This window comes from Cataglyphis hispanica, chromosome 13, assembly GCF_021464435.1.
Source record: "Cataglyphis hispanica isolate Lineage 1 chromosome 13, ULB_Chis1_1.0, whole genome shotgun sequence".
Classification (NCBI taxonomy): domain Eukaryota; kingdom Metazoa; phylum Arthropoda; class Insecta; order Hymenoptera; family Formicidae; genus Cataglyphis; species Cataglyphis hispanica.
The window spans coordinates 1147666-1175043 of NC_065966.1; the positions used below are offsets into that span (position 1 = coordinate 1147666).

The 27378-nt window shown below is 31.3% G+C and overlaps 6 protein-coding genes across 10 annotated transcripts; 2 read left to right on the forward strand and 4 right to left on the reverse strand.

The window, feature by feature from the left end:
- Positions 1-78: 78 nt before the first annotated feature.
- LOC126854061 (dolichyl-diphosphooligosaccharide--protein glycosyltransferase subunit 4) lies at positions 79-835 on the reverse strand. The gene is made up of 2 exons (XM_050600451.1): positions 657-835; positions 79-264 (listed from the first exon to the last, which is right to left on the reverse strand). The coding sequence occupies exon 1, from the start codon at positions 833-835 to the stop codon at positions 731-733; it is 105 nt and encodes a 34-aa protein (XP_050456408.1). The 3' UTR covers positions 79-264; positions 657-730.
- On the reverse strand, positions 499-4894 carry LOC126854056 (putative uncharacterized protein DDB_G0282133). Of its 2 annotated transcripts, XM_050600435.1 has the most exons (6): positions 4581-4894; positions 2391-4465; positions 1793-2079; positions 1265-1456; positions 953-1135; positions 499-835 (listed from the first exon to the last, which is right to left on the reverse strand). In XM_050600435.1, exons 1-4 carry the CDS (start codon positions 4653-4655, stop codon positions 1287-1289), a joined length of 2607 nt encoding a protein of 868 aa, XP_050456392.1. In that variant the 5' UTR covers positions 4656-4894; the 3' UTR covers positions 499-835; positions 953-1135; positions 1265-1286. The 2 variants fall into 2 exon arrangements, with proteins under 2 accessions (XP_050456392.1, XP_050456393.1); XM_050600436.1 differs by lacking the exons at positions 499-835; positions 953-1135; positions 1265-1456 and having other exon boundaries at positions 1932-2074.
- Positions 4895-6548: 1654 nt separating this feature from the next.
- On the forward strand, positions 6549-16027 carry LOC126854066 (acetyl-coenzyme A synthetase). 2 transcript variants are annotated; one of them, XM_050600465.1, is made up of 11 exons: positions 6552-6602; positions 6676-6867; positions 7893-8108; positions 10311-10506; positions 10588-10967; positions 11130-11322; positions 11454-11609; positions 11701-11868; positions 11954-12143; positions 14332-14577; positions 14651-16027. In XM_050600465.1, exons 2-11 carry the CDS (start codon positions 6779-6781, stop codon positions 14845-14847), a joined length of 2031 nt encoding a protein of 676 aa, XP_050456422.1. In that variant the 5' UTR covers positions 6552-6602; positions 6676-6778; the 3' UTR covers positions 14848-16027. The 2 variants fall into 2 exon arrangements, with proteins under 2 accessions (XP_050456421.1, XP_050456422.1); XM_050600464.1 differs by having other exon boundaries at positions 6549-6867.
- On the reverse strand, positions 12154-14323 carry LOC126854068 (enolase-like). Its single transcript, XM_050600467.1, has 5 exons — positions 13553-14323; positions 13314-13438; positions 12987-13232; positions 12469-12907; positions 12154-12319 (listed from the first exon to the last, which is right to left on the reverse strand). The coding sequence occupies exons 1-5, from the start codon at positions 13945-13947 to the stop codon at positions 12214-12216; spliced, it is 1311 nt and encodes a 436-aa protein (XP_050456424.1). The 5' UTR covers positions 13948-14323; the 3' UTR covers positions 12154-12213.
- A 121-nt stretch (positions 16028-16148) lies between the features above and the next one.
- Positions 16149-18872, forward strand: LOC126854067 (inositol monophosphatase 1-like). The gene is made up of 6 exons (XM_050600466.1): positions 16149-16481; positions 17066-17199; positions 17549-17808; positions 17950-18055; positions 18137-18288; positions 18385-18872. Exons 1-6 carry the CDS (start codon positions 16419-16421, stop codon positions 18489-18491), a joined length of 822 nt encoding a protein of 273 aa, XP_050456423.1. The 5' UTR covers positions 16149-16418; the 3' UTR covers positions 18492-18872.
- Positions 18873-19242: 370 nt separating this feature from the next.
- LOC126854065 (serine/threonine-protein kinase PRP4 homolog) lies at positions 19243-27189 on the reverse strand. Of its 3 annotated transcripts, XR_007688061.1 has the most exons (14): positions 26873-27189; positions 26546-26707; positions 26215-26461; positions 25616-26109; positions 24838-25483; positions 24378-24722; positions 24204-24289; positions 23966-24112; positions 23749-23902; positions 23421-23673; positions 22594-22832; positions 22208-22408; positions 20344-20418; positions 19243-19863 (listed from the first exon to the last, which is right to left on the reverse strand). XR_007688061.1 is itself a non-coding variant. In XM_050600461.1 (13 exons), exons 1-12 carry the CDS (start codon positions 26875-26877, stop codon positions 22208-22210), a joined length of 2979 nt encoding a protein of 992 aa, XP_050456418.1. In that variant the 5' UTR covers positions 26878-27189; the 3' UTR covers positions 19243-20418. The 3 variants fall into 3 exon arrangements, 2 of the variants coding, with proteins under 2 accessions (XP_050456418.1, XP_050456420.1); XM_050600461.1 differs by having other exon boundaries at positions 19243-20418; XM_050600463.1 differs by lacking the exons at positions 19243-19863; positions 20344-20418 and having other exon boundaries at positions 21162-22408.
- Positions 27190-27378: the final 189 nt, after the last annotated feature.

Consider the following 27378-nt stretch of genomic DNA (forward strand, 5'->3'; position numbering starts at 1 on the left):
CTTTTCCTCTTTTCTTCTACATATATTGTATTCTACATATTCAATTGCTCGCCTTTTTTAGGAAAAAAATGTACAAACTTAGCTTGTATAATTCATTGCATTTTTAATTAATTAAATTAGAAAATCTACATTTTCACACATAAGAAAAGATATACAAAATTTGTTTTTCCACGTATGGTAAATTATTTAAAGTTTGGATCACACACATGTTATATGTTAAGCAAAAGCCTGCAACTCTATTTCAGTTCTCTTTAAGCATTCAACCTGAAATATGATAATTTAATGACATGAAAAATGTATTCAAAGTATATTGTGAAGTAATAATTAAAACTGATTGATGAGTTCTACATTGTTGTTTACAAGATTTAACGTATATTTGTTGAAAAAAACCTCTGAAGAAAATTGATATTCATATAACATTGTTTTTGATGAACATTTTTTATCTATTTTTGCCTATTTTAAAAATAAAATTCACGTGAAAGGGAAAATATGATAAAATAAAGGAAAACATAGAATTTATTTTCTAGAAGTTCAAATATAAAAAAAAATTGCACAATTTTGTATCTATCGTACATATGTATATGTAATGTCCTAATATTTTAAGTAGCAAAATAACACATTTATTGAACATTATGATTAATGTGGGAGAAACATACATGTTGTCAATCCAATAACATAGGTTATGTTACATTAAGTAATCCTTGAATGATAATTTTCTGCTTCTTTCCCCTTATTTCGAATAATTGGCATTTATGTAGTGGAAAAGAAATACTAAGAAAAATAGCGCAACTCCCAGAATGTTGCAGAATACGGCTAATTGTACGTCCGTGATCATCTGGAAAAATACATAGTCCGATGACGTTCCAACCAAAGATTTAATATAGTTCAACATTTTTCATCAAATAATACAATTTTATAAAATATGTGATTTTTATATGTCAGATATAATTACCTTGAGATTGTGTGAGATTATCGCTTTATTATTTCCAAAAGATTATACAGTAACAGATAACGTTTATGGCAATATAGGCGCAATGGCATGCTCTGAACAGTCTGAACACTCCGAAGAGAAAAAAAGATTTGGCTCTCCACCAGATGGGGTTTGAATCTCCGTTAAACAAGGTTTGAGTCTGGGCTAAAAAAACAAAACGATTTTAGTAATAAAATATAAAATGTTACCCGGCTTTTATTTTTTTTTTCTTCCTCTTACACAACTATAAAATTTTTATAAAAGTACATCGTTTATAATAAATATATTGCTTACATGATATATGTTAATTTTAAATTTATAATAATTTCGGTTGTCTTTTTAAAGTAGAAAGATCTAATATTCTGCTAGGACAAGAGGTACCAGGTGTTTGTACAAAAGGAAATTGACGTAGCGTAGGATTATTTTTCCCGGTCGTCGGTTTAAAATCGTGTTTAGATATCATTTCGCCATATGTCTGGTCAGTATCTACAAAATAAATAAATAAATATATTTGCAACATGCATACACAAACAAAAATTAATATTTTACATATTAAACAATGCTGATGATAATTATAGAAAACAAGCATAAATTGGCATTAATGGGTACTTTCCATTTAGTGATTTAAGTCGACACAAGTATCATTCTAGCTTTATTGTTCACTATTGAAAGAAGATAGAATGATACTTGTGTCAACTTGAGTCACTAAATGGAAAGCACCCACTATAAAATTCATAATATAATTTTATACAATATGTTATGTATTTAATTATATGTATTTAAATTATAACATTTGCCTTAATTTAATTCGTTAGTACTCACTTTCTTCTTGAATGTTGTTTTTTCCTGGCAAAATTTTATATCTTTCTAAATAACGCATTGTAGCAAGCGACATATTGGTGCCTTGCATATTGCTGACCATGAGATGCTTTAATGAAGATGATTCTTCTTTATGCAATGCTATATCAGCCAGTTGTTCATCGCTCAAATATTTTAATGCTAAAGCTTTCATATGCATACTTGTATTTGTTTCATTTACAACGCTAGTTGTATGTATCATATTTGCTTGATGATCCAAGCGAGGATAAAAAGATGAATCAAAATCTAACCTTGGAAGGAAATTACATAATTACATTCAGAAAGAATAAAAAAATTATCATGTTATATGTTTTTTCCATGCATTAAAAATAATAAGTTAATTTAGTGCCACTACTAAATTATTCAAATTTATGTTAAACATCAATAGAGTTCACTGAATTATGTACTATCTTAGCAAAAATTTAGTGTAAAATTATTTATTTTTAAAATTATTTATATATATGCAAATTTAATTTTATAGATAAAATTATAAAATTAATATATACAAAAATATATGAATATAATTATAATTAATATATATGTATATATTAAAATGGCATACATTTTATTGTCACAATTTGACTCCTTATATTCCTTATTCTCAGTTAAACTAATCCCAAGTTTACGAAGTTGTTCCAAAGTAGCTGTTTTAACATTATTCAATGCTGTTCTAGTTTCCATATCATTTTCTTGTTCATTTTTGCGAACTATTTTAGCATTAGTCTGATTTTTATCATTCATAACAGTAGAATTTTGTAAAATTTCATTAACTTGCCCTAAAACATTGTCATAGAATGTCCAGCCTATTTTCGGAGTATGTTTTAATTTATCACTCTCATCATCGCTCGTATATTCCTGCATCTCAACATGAATACTTGGTTCTGGAGTTGGTGGTGGTCTTTCAAATATTTTAAGATCACCTCCACTGAGTATCATGCTCTCACCTACATTTTGTTTAGTATTAGTATCATGTTTCTTATTCCTATAGTTCTGATAGTAATCTGTTGCGGGCAAATGAGTGTTGTATAAATGTTTATTAGTGTTCATGTTAGGAACGTTCTTTTCCCTATTTATAGTAGTATAATCATTTTCATTGTCGACAACAAGCATTTTATTATAATTCATGCTCCCACTAGGACTACATTCCACATTCATGGAGGCGTTAAACATTTTTCTTGTATCACTAACTTGCTCATTTGTATTATCAACTTCCTCCAGATATCCTCCTTTGTGCATTTCTTTCTGATTGAAATCTGTAGGAGGATAATGAAATTTTTTTGAAGATTCTGAAGCGTTAGCCGTGTTATATATATCTGATTCCTTCAAAGTATGTCTCTCTGAATCTCTCGTGGAAGAATTTACATTAAAATTACTACTTTGCTGTTGATTAGAGGATAAGTAACTTTCCGAATCTTCGACTATGTTTTCCAATTGTGCTGTTCCAGTTTTGCGTGTAAATGTATTCTTATATCTTTTAACAGGTTCTGTTGTATCTTGTACATTTATGGCATTTTTGCTATTAATATTATTACTTTCTCTACATACATCCTGTTTTTCATATATTTCAGAATCTAATAGAAATGGACTATTTTGCACAGTAAATTCAAAACTCGTCATAACACCAATCGAAACTTTTTGTTCGACAAAAGTTTTCTTTGATTGTTGTTCTAACAATGCTGTTTCTACTTTATTATTTTCACCAAAAATATTTAAATCTTTTTTTTCAATAGCAGACATATTCTGTATAGTCTCATTTCTTTTTACATCTTTGTTTTGAGATTGTGCAAGGGAAGAACTAAGGGCAGTATCGTAACAATTTATCGGTGGATACTTCAGTACTTGATTTGCAAGAGTCGATGAACAAGAACAAGTCGATTTGTTCCTAAAACTTTCTTCCTGCATTCTTATTAGTCTATCTATCTGCAGTTGTAAATTTTTTATCTGTTCACTCTGATTATTTACAAGTTGTAATAAAGATTTTACTGTTTCATTATTGTCCACATTATAATTTGATTGGCTAGATGCATGAAATTGCTGATATCCAGTATATGACATTTGTAAGTGCTCAGTTCCCTTCAAAGTGTCTGGAATACTTTTGTTAGGCATTCTCATGCTATGATCAGGTACATTAACATTTGCTTTTTGTACAGTATTACAAGAGAGATGACTCTTACTTGTAGGCAATGAATGAGTATCTTCATGAAGATTATAAGAATTGTCCACATCAGGACATGTGAATTTTACACATTTCTCATATGTTCCATCATTGGTTCTTACCACTTGTTTTTGCACATCACATATTTTATTTTGCTCTTGTTGCTTTTGTATAGAAACATCTGATTGCAATGCATGATTACAGCTGTAAGTGTTTTTACATAATGGTGAAACATGCATTGCATTTTTAGAATTAGCCTCTCGAGTGTAATTCTGTTCTCTCCATGCTGCATAAGAGTTAGGATTGTGTGAAATAGATGATGTAGAATTAATGCGTTCCACAGTATTGTCAATATTATCAAGGACTTGTATTGGTTTCAGCAATCTCACTGGTGATGAATTGTTGCATCTATCATTCAGATTTTGAACCATTGGTTTCTCAAAGACTAAAGATATTTCTGGCACAGTAGGCATTGCAAAGCACTATAAAAATTTTCTTATTATACTTTTTTGATATCTTTAAATTTTACATGAAAGTAAATAAATATACATAAGAATAACGAACTATTAAAGGCGAATAGTATTAGGCGAAACTTACGTCGACTTTTGATGTTGGTTTTGGTATAATTCTTGGCTCAAATTCCTCTTCACCATCATAAGATTGATAATGCATGTTTGAGTTTACTTTAAGAATTACGTTATTATATATCAAAATGTTTTTGAAAACAATTATATTTTTTCTACGATATTTTAAACATAATTCAGCTCTGTACGAATTTGTCTCTGATATTAAAAATTCCAAGCAATAACATTCAATGATATAATTCGTCTTCGTTCAATTTTGTAAATGTAGCAGCGAAAACTGGTGTCTGACATTCAAAATATTTCAAAACCGATGGAAAGGTATAAGTGATCTCACACATGAATCAGACATGATTTAAAAAATGACAAGGTGTTACTATTCACAGGTAAATAGCAGCGACCAATCAGAAAACAAACTATGAATATTGAACAACCAATGAGGGGCTGCTATTGATGGGCAGTGTTCATTTTTGTCTTTCTTTGTTCTATGGAGTAAGCGGTTGAATTGGGAATTTCTGTATCGTTCAAAATCATGTTTGTAGCTATTGAAAATTCACTAGTAAAATGTAGAGTAAAATATATAAAATGTATATCATTTTTTATATTTTCTGCGCGGGTGTGTGCGCGGGTTTCGATATGGTAAGCCACAGAATTAACATAAATATTGTTTATGGTTGTTTTAATTTTTTTTTATGCAGGTATATGTAAATAATAAATCTTTATTCATTGAGAAAAATGCGATTATATAAATTCATGTCAATTACGTCTCTTTTAGGACTTACACACGCATATAATAATGACAAATTTACTATATCACCGATCAAGATAGTGAGAAATTTTCGATTATTCAATTGTTAAATTTAATGCATTAAAGCATGCTGTCGATGAATTGATAAGAATTATTTTAAATTATTAAGCTAGAAAAAAAGCATGATGATATTTAATGACTATATATCATATAATTTTATTGATCGTGTCATATTTATACAATATATATTTTTGAACTTTAGACATGTTGGAGCATAATTGAAACTTTTCATTTAACCTTGTAAAAAAAGAGTGATCTGAAAGAGTGAAAGAAAGAGAGAGAGAGTGTCTTTTTTTCTAAACGCATATATTGAAAATTTTGTACAGATCCCGTTCAAATTTTATAGCAAGTATCGTCGTAATATAAATAAAGCATATTTATCTCTATAAAACGTAAAGTAAACTTTTTAAACTTTTTATATCGCGGAAATCGCGAAAGAAAGACGACTCAATGAGTAGATAATATTTTTGAAAATGTTCTTAAAGATTTTTAAAAAACATTTTTAAAAACATTAAAATAATGGGTTAACTCCTCTTTTAATCATTAAAAAAGAGTTTATATTAACATTTGCTATTTCAAACAAATATTTTATGTAAAATAAATAATTAATAAATATTAAATAAATTAATAAACAAGTGTTTATACGACCAAACTGGCAATTTATTGTTTGATTATTATATCACGACGTTTCGACCATATGGTTTTGGTCCTTATCAAGTGAAAGTTCAACCTGATGATCTCAGTATTCCAAACATAGTGGTTGACACAATGTCAGTTTGACATTTCGATTTTTCTCTTTCTACTTTTTAATTATAACTTTCACTTGATAAGGACCAAAACCATATGGTCGAAACGTCGTGATATAATAATCAAACAATAAATTGCCAGTTTGGTCGTATAAACACTAGTTTATTAATTTATTTACTGGCAACATTTTTAAAATTAAACATAATATTAAATAAATATTATTTTTATAATCACTTGTACAAAATACAATTAATGAATCATAAATATTAAAATTTAATAAAATGAATAATAAATATAAAAATAGATTAAAAAAAATATTGTCTGCTCATTAGTAGAGCTCGAGACCGATGTAGTTTTCTCCCTCGGATCGCGTCGACCTCATTCCAGTATACATGTATATATATATATATATAGTTGTGTGCGATACAGTGGAATCAGTCGCAGTTTATCAGCCGAGCGGGTAAAGTCGTGGGAAGCGCACAAGTTGTCTACGACAATTTGGACAGTCTTGTATAGCCCTCGTCATCTCGTTACAAAAATTCTAAATTTCTTACAGTCGACGCAAAACGCCGACAATAATATTCCCCTTATCTTTGATCATCCTTGATCGGCTCATTGAATTTTGACACAAGCGGAAAGGAAACGAAAGGGTGAAAAACATGGCGGATAAAATCTACTACCCCAATCCGGAGATCATGAAAAGATCGCACTGCAGTAGCATGGAACAGTACAGGGAAATGCATAAGAAGTGAGTATAATAATAATGAAATTTTAACGCTAAAAATTGTTTAGCGTTCTGTCTCTCTTTCTCTTGAGTATCGAATTCGGAAATTGAAGCCGAGTCGAAGCCAAATGTTGTGATGCAAAAATGCGACGCGAAATGTAAAAAAGTATACAAGCAATGACAATCGCGAATAATGTGTTTAATCGTTAATTTATTTGTTGTTCAGACTAGAATCAACGATAAACAGTAAAGAGACGAATCTCCGTAAGCTCGAAGCTCCTCAAAGATGAACGTTCAAGATTGTTAATTATGGGGAAGAAAATATTGCATTTTTTTGTACGTACAGCGATGAGAATTGCATGCTAGATAAACTGGACGGTGTTTTAGATATTGAAATTGCTCTCGAGTCTTTACCTAAACGCTTTATAAAGGGCACGAATAGAGAAAGCGCAGTATCGATCCCGTGTACGGGTGGGACAAATTTCTCAGTTTAAGGGACAAGCGCTTTCCCGAATAGTATTAAAAATATGAAAAATGTTGCTCTTTCGATCAATCGCGTTAATCAAATGTTTCACATCGATTCGATTAATTTTATAATGAGAATTCTTGCGAGCAATATGCGCATCTTTTTGAATGAGAAAATTCGTTTAAAATACTGATTACAATTTTGGTATAGGCTTATTACGACCTGTTTATTCAATCTATAATTTATTCCATTGGACTGTGAACTCATTTAATTAATGCAAAAATAATGTGTAATAATAATGTGCATAATTTGCGGGTTACCGAACATGTATAAATTTGTAAATAGAACAGAATGAAAAGTTGTTATATAAGAAAGAAGAAAATCGATGATTCGTTAAACTCGAATCTATCTGTTTTTACTAATAGCGACGTTCAACTTTTAATAAAATGATCATATATTAATAAGCAATAAAGAAATTATTGAATTTTCACGTATCATGGAATCAATCGAAGAATAATGAGATAATTCAAATTGAGACAAATTTGTTTGTTTGTTTGTTTTTGTTTTTTTTTTTTTTTTATAGATCTGTAGAGGATCCAGTGAAGTTCTGGGGTGAAATTGCCAAGGAATTTTACTGGGAAACACCAGCGATAGAAGACAAGTTTTTCTCATACAATTTCAATGTAGATAAAGGTGATGTTTTCATAAAATGGATGGAAGGAGCAACAACGAATATTAGCTTCAATTTGCTCGATAAGGCTGTAAAGAGCGGACATGGAGATAAAATTGCATTTTACTGGTAAGAATATATTATAACAATTCAAAAATGGATTTTTTTACACGATTTGGATTTGATAATGATCTATTAAAGTAGATAATAACCAATCGCCCAACAGTTCATTTCCATGCAAAGGATATCTTCGAAGGCGCAAGTCATTCATATATACTCCAAGTTTATGTTTATGTAAAATCGTACGTCGTATTTTTATTACGCCATAATTATTTATCAATGGCACCGATGAATTTTTAATGCGGCAAGTAAAACAGGTTTGCCCAAAATCTTTAGAAATTTGATCTGTACCCACGAAAAACGTCATATAATAAGCGAAGAAACGTCAGTTTCGCGATATCACGCTTCATACATATTTAATACCCGGCCTAAGCTATTTACACCGGATTACGGATCATCATTTATCATCGACAATATCGAGAACATCAGTACTCCGTATATGGCGTTTTTAAAATCTCAACTTTTAAAAATAAATTTTCTATGTATTTCTTATTTTCTAAATAAATTTTAATTGTAAATGCACAATACAATTTTATTTATTAAACGCGATGTAGTATTGAAAGTATTTATGAAAAACAATCAGACACTGTCCTTATTTTTCGAAAAAAATTTGATATATAGTCACCTGCATCTTCATTGGCCAGCGAGGCATCGCGCGCGATCACGTTATTTATTACATATCACTCTCACGCGCAAGAACATAATTCAGTCACGCGAGTGAAAATTAATAACATTTGTTTACATTAATATAATTTTATTGACACCAAAGAATCATTAAAAATGCAATTTCAATAAAAAAAAGAACAAAAAACGAAAACGTGATGTAATAGAATCAAAGAAAATAGTATAAATGTAATATTATTTAAATTGAATTACTGAATAACAAAATGTATAATAGAAAACAATATGTTAATGACATATGTCCATAAATGATTGCGTTTAGCCCTGAATTTAGAGAGGCAACAAAGATGAAGGTCATTTTCAAGCATTGTAATAATGTTAAACGATAATATCTATATGAGACTAAGATAATGAGACTAATAAATTACAAAAGCTTAGTTTTGCGGTTGTATATGGAGTAGAAAGAATGTGAACGCGAAAAATAATATCTATATGTATGGGACTATATAAAATTAACCGCAAGAACTTAAGTCTTGTGTGGTTGTACATATATATCATATATGGATTACAGAGAATACAAACGCGGGAAATAATAGCTACATCTGTAAGAATAAGATCAATCATAAAAGCTTAGTCTTGTGGTAGTATATATATAATATATATATTACAAAAAATAAAAAACATGAACGCTATTGATTTTGTCATTACATGATTTATATTGGCTTAATAAATTAAACATTATTGATTAATTGATTCTTTAATATAATGTTAATTTGTATTTTTAAATATTTGCTAATCATTACATTTCTTATTTAGCAACAATTATTTTACACAAAGAAAATCACGTGCAATTTTATTACATATAATTATTTATTATTTAAATAACATGAAGTAACAGATAATATTATCAAAAGTTTTATTTTATAGGTCAATTCGTTTAATCTTCTTTTAATTATTTGCGACCTACAATATTAGATAAGCGCATATTTGCAAAATTTCTGAGTGTCTTATGTAATAGTTTATTTCACGATAATGCTTTTAATGCAAATTTACATAATCGTATTCACATTGTATTTATATAATCATTATCTCTTTTTTTTTTCTCTCACAGATTTTTCTAAATATAATTATATGTAACGCGACGACATGGATATTTTTTTAGAAACTTGATTTTTTATATCAAGATATTGTACACAAGATATTTTTAAAATAGAATATAATATTAAGAAAAAGACTGCACGAGACTCTAAGCAATCTGATCCACTTTGAACATTAAATTAATAGGCGATTGTGATTCAATTTGTAAAGGTTTACCTAGAGTAAATTTTTAACTATATAATATTATTTCAAATTTAATCTTTTTTTAAAGGACAAAAAGAAATCTATTCATATTAGTAACATACTATTAAAAAAATATGAGGTATTATTTGATAATTAAAATTGTTAAGATAAATGAGATTTGCTCGAAAAGTTTCAAATTTATGTAGATGATCCTTACCGTGATTTCTTACGTATAATGCGAATAATAGTGTTTATATTTTTCTTTCTTCTCAATGAATATTCATCGATATTAAGATATATTATTATTAGGGAAGGAAACGATCCAGAAGATTATTCACGCCTGACGTATAAAAAACTGCTTGAAGAAACATGCAGATTCGCAAACGTTCTCAAGTCAAAAGGTATTACTAAGGGAGACAGAGTAGTGATTTATATGCCAAATATCTTGGAGCAACCGATCGCCATGTTAGCTTGCACGAGAATAGGGGCGGTTCATAGCGTGGTGGTAAGTGAAACCCTAGATAGCGAAATAAACAATCAGCAAATAATGAATTAGTACGGCAAAAAAGACAATGTATGTTCGCAGTTCGCAGGATATTCATCCGATTCTTTGGCGGAACGCATACTGGACTCCAAAGCCAAAATCCTGATCACTACAGATGGTGTATGGAGAGGGGAGAAATTACTTCTGTTAAAAAATATCTGCGATGAAGCCTTGGAGAAGATCAAGAAACAGAATTATCAAATTGACTGCTGCATCGTCGTTTCGCATTTGAGAAGACTCAGCCATCCTCAGGGTAAAATGAACGGTGTGAATGGCACTAGCAATGGTGATACAGAGTTGACTAATGTTTCTTGGGACAACGATCGAGATGTTTGGTGGCATGACGAGATGGAGGACGCAGAACCGAGCTGTTATCCAGTTTGGATGGCTGCCGAAGATCCACTTTTTATTCTTTACACGAGGTACGAATTATATGTTCATGAATTATGACGATTGCTCATGGAACAAATAATAATAGAGAACAAATAATAATAGAGAAAATAGAATCGATAAAATAAATAACTCTTCTATATAGCTTTTTTAATTCTGTCCTTATTTATTTTTCATTTCTCTATCGTATATAGCGGCTCTACTGGAAAACCAAAGGGTCTTCTTCATACTACCGCAGGATATATGATCTTTGCAGCGACAACTTTTAAATATTCTTTCGATTATCATCCGGGTGATATTTACTTTTGTACTGCCGATATCGGTTGGATTACAGGGCATACTTATGTGGTTTACGGTCCGTTGGCGTGCTGTGCAACGTCTGTTTTGGTACATATGCATTTTCCACATTATTTTTTTTACATAGATCATACATCGCTTTTTCTTTATTTTTAATAATAAATGCATTTGTTTTCTGCATTTGTTTTCTCTGTTTCTGATAAATCTGCATTTGTTAATAGTTCGAGGGTGTACCCTTCTATCCGGACAAGGATCGATACTGGAAGGTTGTCGATAAATACAAAGTTACGCAATTTTATACGGCCCCAACTGCTATCAGATCATTAATGAAATTTAGCGATGATTACGTGACGAGGAACAGTTTAGCCTCGCTTAAGGTAAATCTCAAAGAGTTTATCTTTCTCAATTATCTTAAAGTACGAAAATTTATGTTTATTATATTTATATTTACATATATATTTATTTCAGGTCCTTGGTTCAGTGGGTGAACCAATCAATTCCGAGGCCTGGTTATGGTATTACAATGTCGTCGGCCATGGTAAATGCAGCATATCGGACACTTTCTTTCAAACGGAAACTGGTGGCCACGTAATCACACCGCTACCAGGTTGCACACCTATGAAACCAGGCTCCGCGGTAAATAATTTCTAATTAATGTAATTTTGTCTTGTACATACTATATATGAATAGCTTATTTCTAACGTACAATAAATGTATATAGACATTTCCGTTCTTTGGAGTTTTGGCGGAACTTCTCGACGAAGATGGTCATATAATAGAAGGCGAAGGAGAGGGGTATCTTGTTTTCCGTCAACCATGGCCTGGTATGATGCGGACTCTCTATGGCAATCATGCACGTTTTCAGAGTGCATACTTCGAGCGATTCAAAGGATATTACTGTACGGGAGATGGTAAGTATATTTATACTTTTTTACGATCATTTTGCATACACTTTATTTTGAAAACGCATAGTTATTCACGTTATTTTGCTAAAGGATTTCGATATTTAAGTCCAACATATTTGGCTTCTTTGCCGAGTTCTTCTTCGATTCTCAAAATTTGATTATATTTGGCCATTCTTTCACTCCTGCAATCATTTAAAAGATATGATTTTTATATGCCACAATTGAGAACGCTAGATAAAGATAAATTTAATTGAAAAAATAGATCAGCGATAGATAAATGGATTTGAAATTAATTCTAAATTTTAAGTATTATTTCATCACATCGCATTACCTGCAGGGTGCTCCAGCTTTGAACTGGCCAGCGGCAAGTCCAACCGCCATATCAGCAACGAAATTATCTTCCGTTTCGCCCTGGCTTGCGCTCACGATATAGCCCCAATCGTTGATTCTTGCCATCTTTGCACAATTAATGACTTCTGTTACAGTTCCAATTTGCGACAGTCTTAATATGAGGCAATTCGCTATATTCCTCTCCATTGCTTCTTCGATTCTTTCGATATTCATTGCGGTAAGATCATCACTGACCACTTGAATCTTTTGATTAGCTATCGTTAACCAACTTTCCCAATCCTCTTGATGAAAAGGGTCTTCGATCGACACTATCGCTGGAAATTCAGATAGATATTCTAGATATCGGTTTCGCAAAGCCTCAGTTCCCAAATAATTGGCGGGATCGGAATCCTTTGTCTTAAATGCTAGATCGTATCCCCCTATACATAAATATAAACGCGGAAAATGTTAGGGTACTCTATTATCTATACAAACAGAAAAATATAAATATAGTGGGACCTTCTTTATAAAAAGCGTTTGCTGCCATATTCAATGCTATCTTAATCTTGCCTTCGTAACCAGCGTCTTTAATAGACGCGTTCAAAAGAGTCAGGGCGGCCTTATCATCCTTCAAATCAGGAACAAAGGCTCCTTCGTCGCTCACTGGAAGCGGGCCTTGTATTTCTTGATCATCAATGATCTTTTTCTCTAGTACTCGATATATTTCAGTAACCATTTTTACAGCATCGGCAAAGCTCTCAGCACCTGCATATTTGCAAGAAAAGTGGTCGAATATTCGGAAAGTTAAGATTGTATATTTGGTTTGTATATTTTTGCACATGTTACCTATAGGTAATATCGCAAATTCTTGACATGGTAAGATATTGCCAGCGTATCGTCCCCCGCTGATCATGTTGAAACTCGGTACAGGTATAAATAATTGATTATTTTCAGCCAATTCGGCAATGTATCTTAAAAATGAGCAAAAGATTATAAGATTCCATATAAAAACATTGGAAAATTTTTTTGCGTAATCGATTAATTAAATTAATTCCGGAAAGGAACTATAGTAAATTAATAGTAACCTGTAAACTGGGAGACCCTTCTTGGCTGCTCCGGCTTTGCAACAAGCTACGGAGACTCCGAGAATGGCGTTCACACCGAGTTTCGATTTATTCTTCGTGCCATCCAATCTGATCAGCAATTCATCTATTGCGGCTTGTTGACAAACCTCCAATTTGGACTTTATTATTTGCGGAGCGATCACATTATTAATAATATCGACGGCTTTGAATACCGAACGACCGTGATAAGCCGCCGCGTTTTCGTCTCTAATCTCCCGCGCCTGATTCGGATTGACCAGCACAGTTGAGGGTACCGATGATCGGAGCAAACCGATATCGGTAATTATATCGACTTCTAAAGTCGGTTCGCCTCTGCAATCAAATATCTGACGGGCTTTGATCTTCTGAAATGCCATTTTATGTTGAAATTTTCAAGTTATGTCATGACGATTTAAATTAGACGTTATTCGTTTCTGCATGAATTTTGCGGACGATAAATCTTGTGGTTTTGATCAATTGTGATTACATGATCTAACAATTTTGTGATTCAAATTACATGCTGCACGTTCAAATTCATGAGACTGCCTGACAACGAGACATGCAATGTTCGTAGCCTCATTCAGATATATTCAAGCGAAATGATATATCAGGATAAATATATATTATATTTTCTAGAAAATCCAGATTTTATTATATAATCTCTATTCATCAACTCTATTCCGATTTTATAATAGAAAAATTTTAAAATTAAAATACTTTGAACATTTATTTAACACTATCAATCTCTTTTGTGATTTTAGGAGCGAGACGCGACGCTGACGGATATTTATGGGTAACCGGTCGTATCGATGATATGTTGAACGTTTCCGGTCACCTAATGTCAACGGCTGAAGTTGAAAATGTATTGGCAGAACATTCTTCGGTAGCTGAGGCCGCAGTAGTCAGTAAAAAACATGCTATTAAAGGTGAATGCTTGTATTGTTTCATTACGCCGAGTGACGGGAAGTCGTTTGATGAAAAATTGATACTTGAGCTTAGAAAGAGAGGTGAGTTATTGTAGAATTAATCGATTTAATTATATTATGAATTATAAATTGCAATGAAATAATTTTTGAATAGTACGCGAAAAAATTGGCGCATTTGCTTCACCGGATGTTATTCAGCATGCTCCAGCTTTACCGAAAACAAGATCCGGTAAAATTATGAGACGTATGCTGAGAAAAATCGCAGCGGGCGACGATAATGTCGGAGATACTTCTACACTGGCCGACGAGACTGTCATCAAGCTTCTCTTGGAATTAAGGCCAAATGTTTAAAATATGTATTTCTTGCTTATTATAAGAAAATGAAAATATCTTGAGAAAACTTTTCGCATAATTTCGATGAATATTGACAACATGACGCACGATTTTCGGATAATTTCAAAATAAAAATAATATATTTAGATTGCACATTAAAAAAAACAAGTCGGTCTACGTATTCGCACAATATTGGAGACGCATTTTATGATCTTATTGCAATTATTAATTTAATAATTATAAACGTACAAAATGTATAAAAGATACTGTTATCTTTTTTTTCGTTAATCGAATTCTATCTATTGTCACTCCAGTTTTTAGAGTGATTAGAAATATGAATATTATTATTATTCTTTTGACACGTCTCTTTTTTATTTTCTTCCATTTTTTCAAAAGAGACAAGAGAGATGTGTCCAAGGGATAAATTGTTAATAGAATTACCGAATAAATAGAATTAATTGATTAAATTATTGGTCGCTCTCCTCAAGGAGTTACTGCGACTGCGATACATATTTTACGTAAGCATCTTGCTAAGTTGCCTATAAATGTCCGTTTATTAAGCTATTTAAATTTGAAATTAGTTGCAAGGAAAACGCTCAATACAAGAAACCCATAGTACACAGCACGATAGTAGACGATAGATAAAAAGTTGATTGCACAAATACTAATAACTGTATTACTTAACAGATGTGAGCATAGCACATGACTATACGTGACGCGTATAAATATATATGTAACGGACGGATATTGCAAAAAAGACGGTATTCTGCTTCCTGCAATTTAGTGTATATATAATATGTTACAATTCTATTTATGTATACACACAGGGTGTCTGTAACATTTAATGTACTGTATTTCGTTTCAATTACATATTCTTTGATAAGCTTTTGAAATTGGGAGATAAATCTTCTCTCTTCGCTATTCAAGGTATAGCGTGATTGAAAGAAGATACGAATGTACGAACGTACTTTTGAATGAAAGTTGCCTCGTGCTCCTTTTTTGGGAGTTACGTCACATACATATCATTCCTTGCGGAACAAGACAACCTTAGGTGTGATAATAAATGTATATGTATTGTACGCGTAGAGAAATATATAAAACAAACAACATAAGTACAGATATGACTATGTAACTTATATATAGACATATATGTATATATGTTAAGAATACATTATAAAAAATTACGATTGTTCTGTTACATGATGAAGAATGTATTATTTCTTTTTTTGCCTCTTCTCTCCTTTTTCTTCTCCTTATATCAGATATAGAAATAACAGATACTTTATTTTAGTGAATGTATTGTTATTTATTTTAGCTCTTCCGGTGTTTGTATGAGAATCGATTCACGCGACTGGCGTGGTGGTGGAAGGTATAGTATAGTGTGTATATCGAGCGATTACGCATTACGTCAAAGTCTGAAAGCTACGGAGCTCAACGGAACTTGATGTCAGTGCCAACTGAGCGTCGATACAGGCAAGAATTACAGCGGAACCATTTCGTGTGTAAAGCGCGTGTCGCTGTGGCGGTGTGGCATTCCATCCATTACATATAAATATAAAGGGTCGCTTCTCACACAACTCTAATAAATCATGTTTACGGATGTCGATGAGTGTTATATTGAGATTTTGCGGCTTGTGAAACAAGCTGGTTCGGTAAGTCGAGGGACTAAAATGCAAGTAATCTTATTTTCTTGAATGTGATAATAAAATACGCAGATAGATTTTATCGATTTTATCGAATGCTTTATTTTTTTTTAATTGTGTGTCATGATATTAACTTGACTTATCATATTGATTGATGGCAATCGCAGAAGCAGATTATATTTTGATATTAAAAAGTAGTAATTTATATATATATATATATATATATATATATATATATATATATAATAATTTTGTCAATTTTAATATTCCTATAAGATTTTGCGAAATCATTCAATTTTTTAAGGCATGTTAGATAGATTACAACTGTAGATGCAAAATAATTTGTATACAGTGTGAGAGAGAAATAAGTACAAGTAATTGAAGAAGAAACGCTTTAAAAGCTATGCCTTTTAAATAATCTTTTACTGCCTGATATAAATGTTCAATATTATATATATAGCGATAGTATATTTTTGTTTATAATTCTCTATCACGGCTCTAAAAGCTTTATTATCGGACCATTGAATTTTTTAATGCACCTTATATAAGAAAAAATTTAAATTATATCATTGTATTCGTATATTCGTTTGTAGATTGTCAATGAAAAGATTCATCAACACAAAGACGTACTTACAAAATCATGTGACGTTGATTTAGTTACAGAATGGGATCAAAAGGTAGAAAAACTTTTAATCAACGGAATATCCTCCAAATATCCTGATCATAAGTAAGTAATTAAATTTTAATGCGCATTATATATGGGCTGCACATATACAATTCACTATATATAATTTTTTCATTGAAAATTATATCGAGTCTCATTACAATGAATAATATTTATTAATCGCTCCCGCATATATACGATTTTAATTATAAGCTTTGCAAATATGACTATAAAAAATTTGACAATATAATTATTGTATAAAAAAACATATTTCATAATAGTGAAAATCTTAAAAATGTCTTAGAAACTAGAAAAAGAAAGGTAAAAATTAGATTTTTGAATTGGTGCATTAATAGAAGAAGAAAAACTTCATATGTTCTCACATATATTTATAAAAAAAAAAAAAATACAGATTTATTGGCGAAGAGAGTACTGCTATGGGCCAGAAGGTAGAACTAACAAATGCGCCAACATGGATAATCGATCCGATCGACGGCACAATGAATTTCGTTCATGGTTTACCGCACACGTGCATATCGATTGCGTTACTTATTAATAAAACGGCGGAAATAGGAATAGTATATAATCCGATTTTGGAACAGCTTTTCACCGCCCGTAAGGGTCAGGGCGCTTTTCTTAATGGTGCTCCGATTCACGTATCAGATAAAAAGGGTAAAATTTGCTATCTCTATTTCTAGAAACACAAAATATTATCACAGTATTAATCCTCGCAATCTTATAAATGCTCGATGATTTTATCCGATTTTAATTGACAATCTATTTTTATTATTCTATCTGACGTTGTTATTTCAGAATTACGTAATTCGTTGGTAATGATAGAAATGGGAACGAGCAGAGATCCGGAAAAATTGGAAATAGTATTGCAAAATATTAAGATCCTTACAACACGTATCCATGGGTAAAACATATTTACGAGCTACATTTTTGCACAAAGAGATATTTTTTTCATTAAAGACATTTATCCCCTACTATCATGTAGACTACGATCGCTTGGTTCGGCAGCTTTGAATATGTGCATGGTAGCTCTCGGTGGTGCTGATGTTTTTTTCGAATTTGGTATACACGCATGGGATATTGCAGCCGGAGATCTTATTGTTCGAGAAGCTGGTGGTGTGACGATAGATCCAGCTGGTAAGCACAATTGCAAAATATTATGTGCATAAATCAGTATAAAAGATGCTGAGTTAATGCAGTGAACTATCATTTATTTTATTCTTACGTTCTTAGGAGATCCGTTTGATGTGATGAGCAGAAGGGTATTATGCGCATCATCGATTGAATTAGCTCAAGAACTTTCCAAAATATTAATTCAGTATTATCCAGAACGAGATTAAAAAGCTTCAAAAAACTTTGAAGATGAGGAAGAATTTATGTTTGCATGTCAGATTGAATATACGCAAATATTATTTCCTAAAAACGAGAAAAATAAATTGAAGACGTATTATATATATATGTAGAAAATTGTAAGGTATGTAAGTTTACTTTAGATTAAAAAAATATCGATGTAATTATGAATTTTTCTTCAATTTTTTAATTTTGTGTAAAATGATTTAAAATATTATGTGTTACAAACATGTGTAACAATTATGTGTAATAAATTATTTATGTACTTATATACAAAATCAATATATATATATATATATATATATATATATATATATATATATGTGTATGTATGTATGTATAATATATGTATAATATATGTATAATAATGATATATTTATTGATTTATTGAGAGATAAAAATCTATATAAAAAAAGGATAAAACTAAATTATTTACCAATATGAAATTATTACACTTAAATACTAATATAAAAATAATTACATACATTGATATCGAAGAGACTGAGAAATATTATTTTTATCTTCATATGCTTATTTTATGATATTGTATATATTAATGTAATAAATTACGATTTTTATAAAAAATGCAAAAATTATATTAATGTTTTACATATAAATCTCTTTTACTTTCTATACCTTAGCTTGATATTTTATATTCATAGCTTACATTTTATTTCGCATGTTCGAGTCAAGATCTTGTAAAGTTAAATAAGCATTATTGTAAGGAAATAGATATAGATCTTTTTATGATTTCGATAAGTTTATTTACATTAAAATATTTCTACATATTTTCCGATAATATGTACGAAAAGGAAAAAAAAGAGAAAGAAGAAAGAGAAAAGAGAAAAAAACAAAAATAGAGCGAGATAATTTTTCGAGAATAGTAGATTCATCACATCTGCTTTTCGCTTTCACAGAGAGAGCATAGGCTTTAAATATCTGAAAACTCAAAATCACAAATATTAGTATTATACAAATATTTATCATTTTCTTGTTGCTTAAAAATGTAGTTTTTGAGATTAAAATAATTTTGAGAAAAATAGAGGTACAAGTGTAAATTAAAATGTTTGGCTACAATGTCGCTTGTGTTTGAAATTTTCATATCTATGTACTTTACCTGCATACATACTTACGAGTCCTCAATTGTGATCTCGAGTAACTTTAAGAGAAACCTTAGCGCGCAGATATAAATCTAGTTAAACCGTTGTATAAACCTTGTTGAACTGTTTAGCGACAGTGTACGTGTATTTTTACGCAGTAGACATGATGTAGGCGCAAGTATATCACACATTTTTTCCTCTCCTCCTCATCAATTGTATTCATCATCACTTCTTCCATTGCCTCCCCTCCTCACAGGGAGGGCTACAAGTGAAACATCACCAAATTGCCAATTAGAACAGCACATACTAATCATAGTTTCATAGTATACTTTTATTTCAGTATTGAGAAACATATATCTTTTTATTTCCGCGTCATTTTTATGTTATTGATACTTTATTTTGTGTAATTGTCCCTTTTTGGTTGAACAAGAATACTAAAACGCGTGCATTTATCGCGTATTAGTATCGATTTATATTATATATGTTTTTTACTTTCTAATATTTGCAGTTACAAAAGTAAATACTCAGATATAATTATATATAAAACTATTGAAATTTCAATTTAAAATTCTATGCTATCTCTTGCCTCGAATATAATTCCTATCAGTTTATTTGAACAAAATTCGGATTATACTTTTGTATGGTTTATATGCATGACCTCATTATTAATACAAACTATACTAAACATATATACTGAAAAGTTGATGTGTATTAAGTATCCCAGGCAATCCCCCATGAATACCTTGTAACGGGATCGGCGCTAAAGGCCCTTGAAAAGTCCGGCCGCACTTAACGATGATTTGAATCGAAGACACATCTGAAACATAAGCAGTCTCGTACAATCTTGTCACGTTCAAAATCATGCCGTGAACCATTCACAACAGCATCGATATTCGTTCCTAATCTTAAATGAATATGAAAATTTTCGAGCTTTTAGAGTTTAATCCTAAGATCATAAAAAGTATAAAAAGGACGCTATAAATAAAATTAGAATGCCACGTCTGCAGTAATATATGACTCTTACTTAATGCAAATTGCTACATAATTTTTTGATAATTGTCATTATTTCGCTTATAATACCTCAATACCGCTTTATATATCTTTAAATTTTGCGTCGCAATGCAAATATATACACTTTCACTTCTATTTAGCATTATCGCAAATATATATAATTACATATATGATTATAGAAATATTAGATAAGCATCTCATTCGATCCGTCGGACATGATTATAGTCATATATCGAGATATGCTATTAAATATTAAAATTGATATACTATTAAACATGTTATCAATTAGAAACTGAATGTACGCTATATACATATACATGTATGTATATATATGTATAGATATATATGCATAATGTACATCTACCATACTATCACTGTTATAGAATGGAATTCGATAAACATATCCATCTTTAAATTTTAGAGATAGAATGCAAAAAAACAAAGACAGAGATAATGAAAGAGAGAAAAATACGTCTGTGAGAAATATTTTAACTATATTCACACTTGTGATTTAAGACTGAAAAGACAAAATACAGGACGTTCTTCTCATTTTGTTAAGCATGTGTCGTTTTATTTTCAATATAGCTATTGTATATTTGCTATACACTTTATCTTCCAATTGGAGCAGGTTTCTTTGTCACTAAGGCTTCTAATGCTGTGTGTGTGTGTGTGGTGTGTGTGTGTATGTGTCTGCACGTATGCTCGCTGATGAGGTATTCTAAACGGATCGAAGAGTGTGTCCAATAAGGGGCTTACAGTTTTTTATATGTACAAATCCTTCTCGCTTCGTGGAAATATGAACGTACAATTTCATGAAGCATCTATAATATGAGCGCACGATCTATAATCAATTTATGAAGTGCTATTTATAAGGATTTATGTCGTGCTCTCTCCAAATCATGAGAATTGGAAAGGGGAACGATACTACAATTGTATATCAAGTTTTCAATATCTGATATTATATAGTTTGTGCTGAAAGAGGCGGTCGTTTTTTATCCATATTTTCTCATACAAATATACAATATATAATCAATATATTTTAAAAACTGATATTTTCCATATCAAGAGAATTATTAATATGACCATACTTCCAGATTAAATATTACAGACTAATATATATTTAGAGAACACCTATATGTATAACAAGTCAGTAATTTTTATATTCACAATTGATTATGTCGAGTATAAAAATATTATACTTTATTAACCTGATAATAGCATCACATACAATTAAATTATATTTTTGGATTCATAGTGTATAGCATTCTGTACGAGCGTGACTATATTTCAGAATTATAACTTTTTTTTATTGCAATTCTCATATATTATACGAAATAATTTATAAAATATTGAACCGCCTCTTCCTGCTAAAACACAAATACGGATATTCTATGTGTAAAAACAAGTATTTGGAATGGAGGCAGGGGAGGAACGAGAATAAGAGAAACAGAGATGGAGAGAATAGAGAGACGTACCGCGCGCTCTCCCCTATCAAATAATATTTAACATTAATAGGAAGGGGATTATTAACGACCTCATTTTACAAAGTTATGTCAATAAATTCTTCGATGCTAAAGGACCCCAGATAGGGTTACCTATATTTTTTCTTGTATAAAGGGATGTGCCAGGGCGTGATTTACTGTGATCCTCTTCCCCGCGTCCAGCATCAGCGTTCGTTCCAGTAAATCCTTCAGTTGTCCAACTTTACGATTTTGTTCTGGTGGTAAAGAATTCCCACCGAGTTCCGCGCTGAGATCGCGAGTCGCTGGCAGTGTCGACATTACGACAACCTTTTCCTAGAAATTATATTATTCAGTGAATTCTGCGATATTTCTTCAATAACGCGAAAAATTTATAATTATACGATAAGATATATTAATCAATGTATTAGATTTCTTGACGCGTCTAAAAAAACAGCGTTACTTACCGCGCTATTTTGGCGCGGGTTATGGAATTAAAAAATTGCAAAGTATTGACTTACCCGTTCCGTAACTTTATCAACTTCGTGATACAGGAAACTGCAGTTACTATCAAAATGTTGATCCTTAAATGTCCCCTTTCGAATTAGTTTGTTCGGCATTTTACCCTTTAGATCCATAAAGTACTTCAACATTTGGTTGTTTGTTTTCCCCGAAAACATTATCTTTCCCGTGTAAAGCTCGTATATGGTGCACCCCACAGACCACATGTCAATGCCAAAATCATATGGTATACCAAGAACTAGAAAATAATGACATTACTTTCGGTTCGAGACATTTCAAATTCAATTTCTACCATCTTTTTAATGTTGTGCAAGTTTGAACTGATTTATATAACAGTCACATATCACTGTAATTTTTTTTTTTACAAAATGACAATATATAAACATATAACAATTTTAGTTTAATCGAGATTCTTGTTGAGATTAAATACTTGGATGAGCGCGCATATAATACGTATTGTTATCATCGTAACTACCTATTTCTAAGTATGGCGCGAAACGAAGAAGACTAAACTAATGCTTGTAAAGTCGCTGTATGCCTAGAACTGTTTGTCACATATTACGAGATAAATATCATCAGTAGAACATATGCAGTGGATATATAATGTTATTGAAATATAAGTAACATGTCAATCAGTTAAAAAAAAAATATGTTTATATATAGATCTATTGAAAAAGTTAAATGCAGTAAGCAATAATGGTTTCCACGAACTATGCAAAACAAGAGATTATTCATAAATAAATAGATTTTAATAAAGTTATATAAATAAAAGAGAAGGAACGATATGTAATAACTCTAGATTGATTCAATAAATCAAAGTACTTACTAATTTCGGGTGCACGATAAAATCTTGAGACCAAATATGGTGTTATTTCATTTTCATGTGCGTGCGATGCGGAACCAAAATCACAGAGTTTCAGTACTAACTTGCTTTCACTGACTAGAATATTATCCGGTTTGATGTCAGCATGCAGAATATTTGCACGTTTTAATAACTTTAGTGCTAGAAAAAGTTGCTGCGTATACGACCTTACCGCTTTAACATGTAAACCAACGTCTTTGCCATATTTTTTTAAAACCTGCAATTTTGAAAGAAATATAATTATTGCAATAACGTTCTCTAATTGTATTTTGTTTATGATAAATGTACATACCTCTCTTAAATTCATAGCTAAAGGTTCGAAAACCATGCATAAATGGTTTTTGTGAAAGAAATGCCTAAATAAACGCAAACAATGAAATCTATCTTCTGGATCAGCATCATTCAACTTTCTAAGGATTTCTAGTTCCTTCAAACCGGTTCTATGCCTATAAGAACAAAAGATAGTAGCATTATACATCGCGATCAGAAACCGAAAATATTGTACTTACATTATCTCATTGTTCCTTATAATTTTCACTGCTACATCCAAATTTCCTCTAGCACTGTCTCTCGCTCTTACAACATTGCTAAATACACCTTGTCCTGTATACCCGTAGACTACGTATCGCGCATCTAGTGTTTCTCCAACGCGTACACTGAGGAATAAATTATTAGCTTCCAAATTAATCATTATTCTTTTAAATTAAAAAAAAAGAATATGAAACAAAAAGGGATAATATCACTAACCGATAATATCCTTCCGCATCGTCCCAGTTATCCGTTAAGCTAGGATTATCTGGTCCTCCTTGACGTTTTCCTTCAACTGTCGGACTCTGGATAACAAATTAAGATAAAAGAAAATATAATAAATAAAAAGAAATAATTAAGTTAACCTTTAAAGAAATAAAATAGAAAATATACATTAAAATCTCCGATATTATCTGCTTCTGCAAACATGTCCCATTCGTTCGATTTTTTTGAAGTTTGCTTTTCCTCTTGTTTAAATTTCTCAGATGTTTTGATGTTCCCAGTTTTGTCAGATTCACTGGGTGATGCGTCCTCAAATCTAGATTTTCTTTTCTTAGTTGGTGGCGAACATTCTAGTTTTTCTGTAGGCAGTGGTGGAGTATGGCTCTCCAATATAGATTCATTATTATTGGATGGAATTTCTATAGATTTTTGAGATATATTAGATTGGCTTTCTGGAGAAGCAGCGATATTTACGTCGGCAGACATATTAGAATCCTCATTTGGTCCACTTAGCCTCTGTAGAAAAAAAAAATTAATATATATATATATATATATCCAATATGATCATAGTGGGTGAATATAATGAAGTAATATATATGCATGAAATGTTTATGTAATTTATGCAATTTACTTTGAGTAATTCTTCTCTTTGTTTTCGTCGACGTTCAATAATCGCTTCTTCGTCCTCGTCTTCTTCGATATTGATATCTTTGATGTCTTCTTCACTCGAGCTATCCGAATGTTCTACTTTAAGACCTTCCGATAAAGAATCCTTATATTTATCATTACGCTCTCTTTTGCTGTGTCTGTCTCTATCCTTTTCACGATCTCTGACATGGTCCCTGCTTTGCTGCTGTTTATCCCGATCTCTACGACTTCGGGAGGGCGATCTAGATCTCTTATATCGATCATTTCGTTCTCTTTCCATTCTGCTTCGAATGGGACTACGCGATCTTCTTGCACTATTGCGAGACCGATCCTCAATTCGATGGTCATGATACCGATTGTCGCGTCGATCACGATTTTCGTCATGTCGATCTCTATTTCCATGCCGATCTTTACTTCGACTATCCCTCTTATCACGGCTAGCGTGACGACGAGGCTCTTTACTCGATGGTCTGTCACGACTGTGTCGATCGTGATTAACGTGTCGATCTCGGCTGTCTTGACGTTCGCGACTTCCCACTCTATCGCGACTTTTGCTATCCGAATTTTTTGCCTCGTTGTTACGAGTTTTTGAAATGTGACGAGTAGGTTCTCGTCTTCGATTCTCTTCGCTGTATACATAAATTAATCATTCATTTATTAACTGAGATTGAGTTATGAATATAAATTAATAATTCCATTTTCAATAGATATAATAGTAATTAATGTAAAGCAAGATAAGCAATTATATAATATTCACTTACCGTCTATCCAATTCCCTTTTCCGTGTCTCATCTCTTTTTGAGATATCTTTACGTCTTTGTTGATCTTCATCTGCTTTTCTATTGGACTCCTCCTTTCTCGTATCTTCCTTTTGCCTTTCGCTAGTCTTTCGTAGAGCTCTATCATCTTTTCGAATTTCTTCTCTTTTCCCTTCCTCTCTAGGACGGACTTTCTCTTCTCTTTTCCTATCAGAATCTCTTCTCTTTTCTTTATGTTGTTCGCGAGTTTTTCTATCTCTGGTCATATCAACTATAACGCGTCTTTCGACCTTTATCACTTTCTTACGTTCTCTACTGCCCGATTTGCTTCTGGTTCGTTTTTTCAATGGTACATCATTAGTGTCGCTATCATCTTCCACCAGTATTACATCAGGTGTTTCTGTCATTGTTTTTGTTTCTTCTTCTTCTTGTAATTCTTTATCTCCTTTCTCAGATTCATCCGAGAGATATTGTACTAAACATGCTTGCAATCGTTCCTGCACAACGTAATTTTGATAAATATAACATATATCATTTATGATATAAAACTTATATCTACATAATATTATTATATTATTTCAATTAATTAAACTCACATGTACCTTTTGTTTCATTAACTCTTCAAGATCAATATCATCTTCTATGATTGTACAATCTACTTCATCTGAATCTAAATCAACTAATTTTTCATCTTCGCTTTCTTCTGTAGAAACAACTTCTAATACAGATGTTTTTGTTTTTCCATTCATACCAACTTCTTTATGTATTATATTGGAAATTAATTTCTCATCTATACCATTTTCTATTTCCTTATCTTTTTTCTGCCTCTTATGTTTTTTATGCTTCCGCCTATAAACAAAAAGATATTATTTTAATTTCATTTAATATATTTATAAAATCTTTATTGTAATATTAAAACTGAATCTTTCTTGCCTATCTAATCGTTCATCTTCTCTTTCAATTAACTTTTCTTTCTTATGCTTATGATGCTTATGTTTCCTCTTCTTTTTCTTTCTTTGATCAGTCATTCCATCTGTATCAGAATCTAATCCTAAGGATTCTCTTTTACATTCGGGGCCTTCCAAATCTGACGTACTGTAATACATACCAAAATAAATATTCTATTAGAACAATTTTCTATGGATGAAAAGACTTAATAAGTTTCTATTCTTTCAACAAATATCAAAATAGAGAGGTATGCTGATTCTTCTGTGTTGATACTGTAATACTAAATTTCGAGGTCTCACACAATACACTTACCCCATAATGAAGTTTAGTAAATAATTAATAGATGCACAACAAACAAAATCACTTCTAATCACACTATAATTCCAGCGATCCAAATAATTTCTAATAATTACAACGATTATTACTATCTGGAACACGAATGCACGAATTTTTTTAGTAAGACGCCATCTTGCAAGTTCTATCGCTTCTTATAACAAGTCGTTTCCAGACGCTCGACAATTATCGATTTACGCAAATCGAATCATTTATTCGATTCTTCTTTTTCGACTATATGCGGGAGAAGAAACAAAATTCTAGCTAAAAATCTTTGAAACATCAAATCTAAAATTTTTCAAGGTATATTTGCCATACGGTAAGCTTTGTTGAACGAATTAATTGATTGTTACTGCAAGAAAGTTTCGAAATCTTAAAAATCCTCTATTCCATAGCCAATCGGTACATGTGGCCAGAAAGAAACCTAAGAGGGGTCGCTGTTTTTCGTAAGATGCTTTTCTTATCTATACAGTAACGCCAACTAG

What these genes read in the sequence shown, in the direction of transcription:
- LOC126854066 (XM_050600464.1), top strand. Translation starts at nt 6,779, where the DNA reads ATGGCGGATAAAATCTACTACCCCAATCCGGAGATCATGAAAAGATCG. An exon ending in GATAAAATTGCATTTTACTG is followed by an intron (nt 8,109 to 10,310) that starts GTAAGAATATAT and finishes TATTATTATTAG; the next exon opens with GGAAGGAAACGATCCAGAAG. An exon ending in ATATTACTGTACGGGAGATG is followed by an intron (nt 12,144 to 14,331) that starts GTAAGTATATTT and finishes TTGTGATTTTAG; the next exon opens with GAGCGAGACGCGACGCTGAC.
- LOC126854056 (XM_050600435.1), bottom strand. Translation starts at nt 4,655, where the DNA reads ATGCATTATCAATCTTATGATGGTGAAGAGGAATTTGAGCCAAGAATT. An exon ending in AACCAACATCAAAAGTCGAC is followed by an intron (nt 4,466 to 4,580) that starts GTAAGTTTCGCC and finishes AAATTTTTATAG; the next exon opens with TGCTTTGCAATGCCTACTGT. An exon ending in TCAAATTGTGACAATAAAAT is followed by an intron (nt 2,080 to 2,390) that starts GTATGCCATTTT and finishes TTTCCTTCCAAG; the next exon opens with GTTAGATTTTGATTCATCTT.
- LOC126854067 (XM_050600466.1), top strand. Translation starts at nt 16,419, where the DNA reads ATGTTTACGGATGTCGATGAGTGTTATATTGAGATTTTGCGGCTTGTG. An exon ending in TCCAAATATCCTGATCATAA is followed by an intron (nt 17,200 to 17,548) that starts GTAAGTAATTAA and finishes AAAAAAATACAG; the next exon opens with ATTTATTGGCGAAGAGAGTA. An exon ending in CTTACAACACGTATCCATGG is followed by an intron (nt 18,056 to 18,136) that starts GTAAAACATATT and finishes ACTATCATGTAG; the next exon opens with ACTACGATCGCTTGGTTCGG.
- LOC126854068 (XM_050600467.1), bottom strand. Translation starts at nt 13,947, where the DNA reads ATGGCATTTCAGAAGATCAAAGCCCGTCAGATATTTGATTGCAGAGGC. An exon ending in ATTTGCGATATTACCTATAG is followed by an intron (nt 13,233 to 13,313) that starts GTAACATGTGCA and finishes GCAAATATGCAG; the next exon opens with GTGCTGAGAGCTTTGCCGAT. An exon ending in AAACGCTTTTTATAAAGAAG is followed by an intron (nt 12,908 to 12,986) that starts GTCCCACTATAT and finishes ATTTATGTATAG; the next exon opens with GGGGATACGATCTAGCATTT.
- LOC126854065 (XM_050600461.1), bottom strand. An exon ending in TTATCGTGCACCCGAAATTA is followed by an intron (nt 22,833 to 23,420) that starts GTAAGTACTTTG and finishes ATTATTTTCTAG; the next exon opens with TTCTTGGTATACCATATGAT. An exon ending in TTGATAAAGTTACGGAACGG is followed by an intron (nt 22,409 to 22,593) that starts GTAAGTCAATAC and finishes TATAATTTCTAG; the next exon opens with GAAAAGGTTGTCGTAATGTC.
- LOC126854061 (XM_050600451.1), bottom strand. Translation starts at nt 835, where the DNA reads ATGATCACGGACGTACAATTAGCCGTATTCTGCAACATTCTGGGAGTT.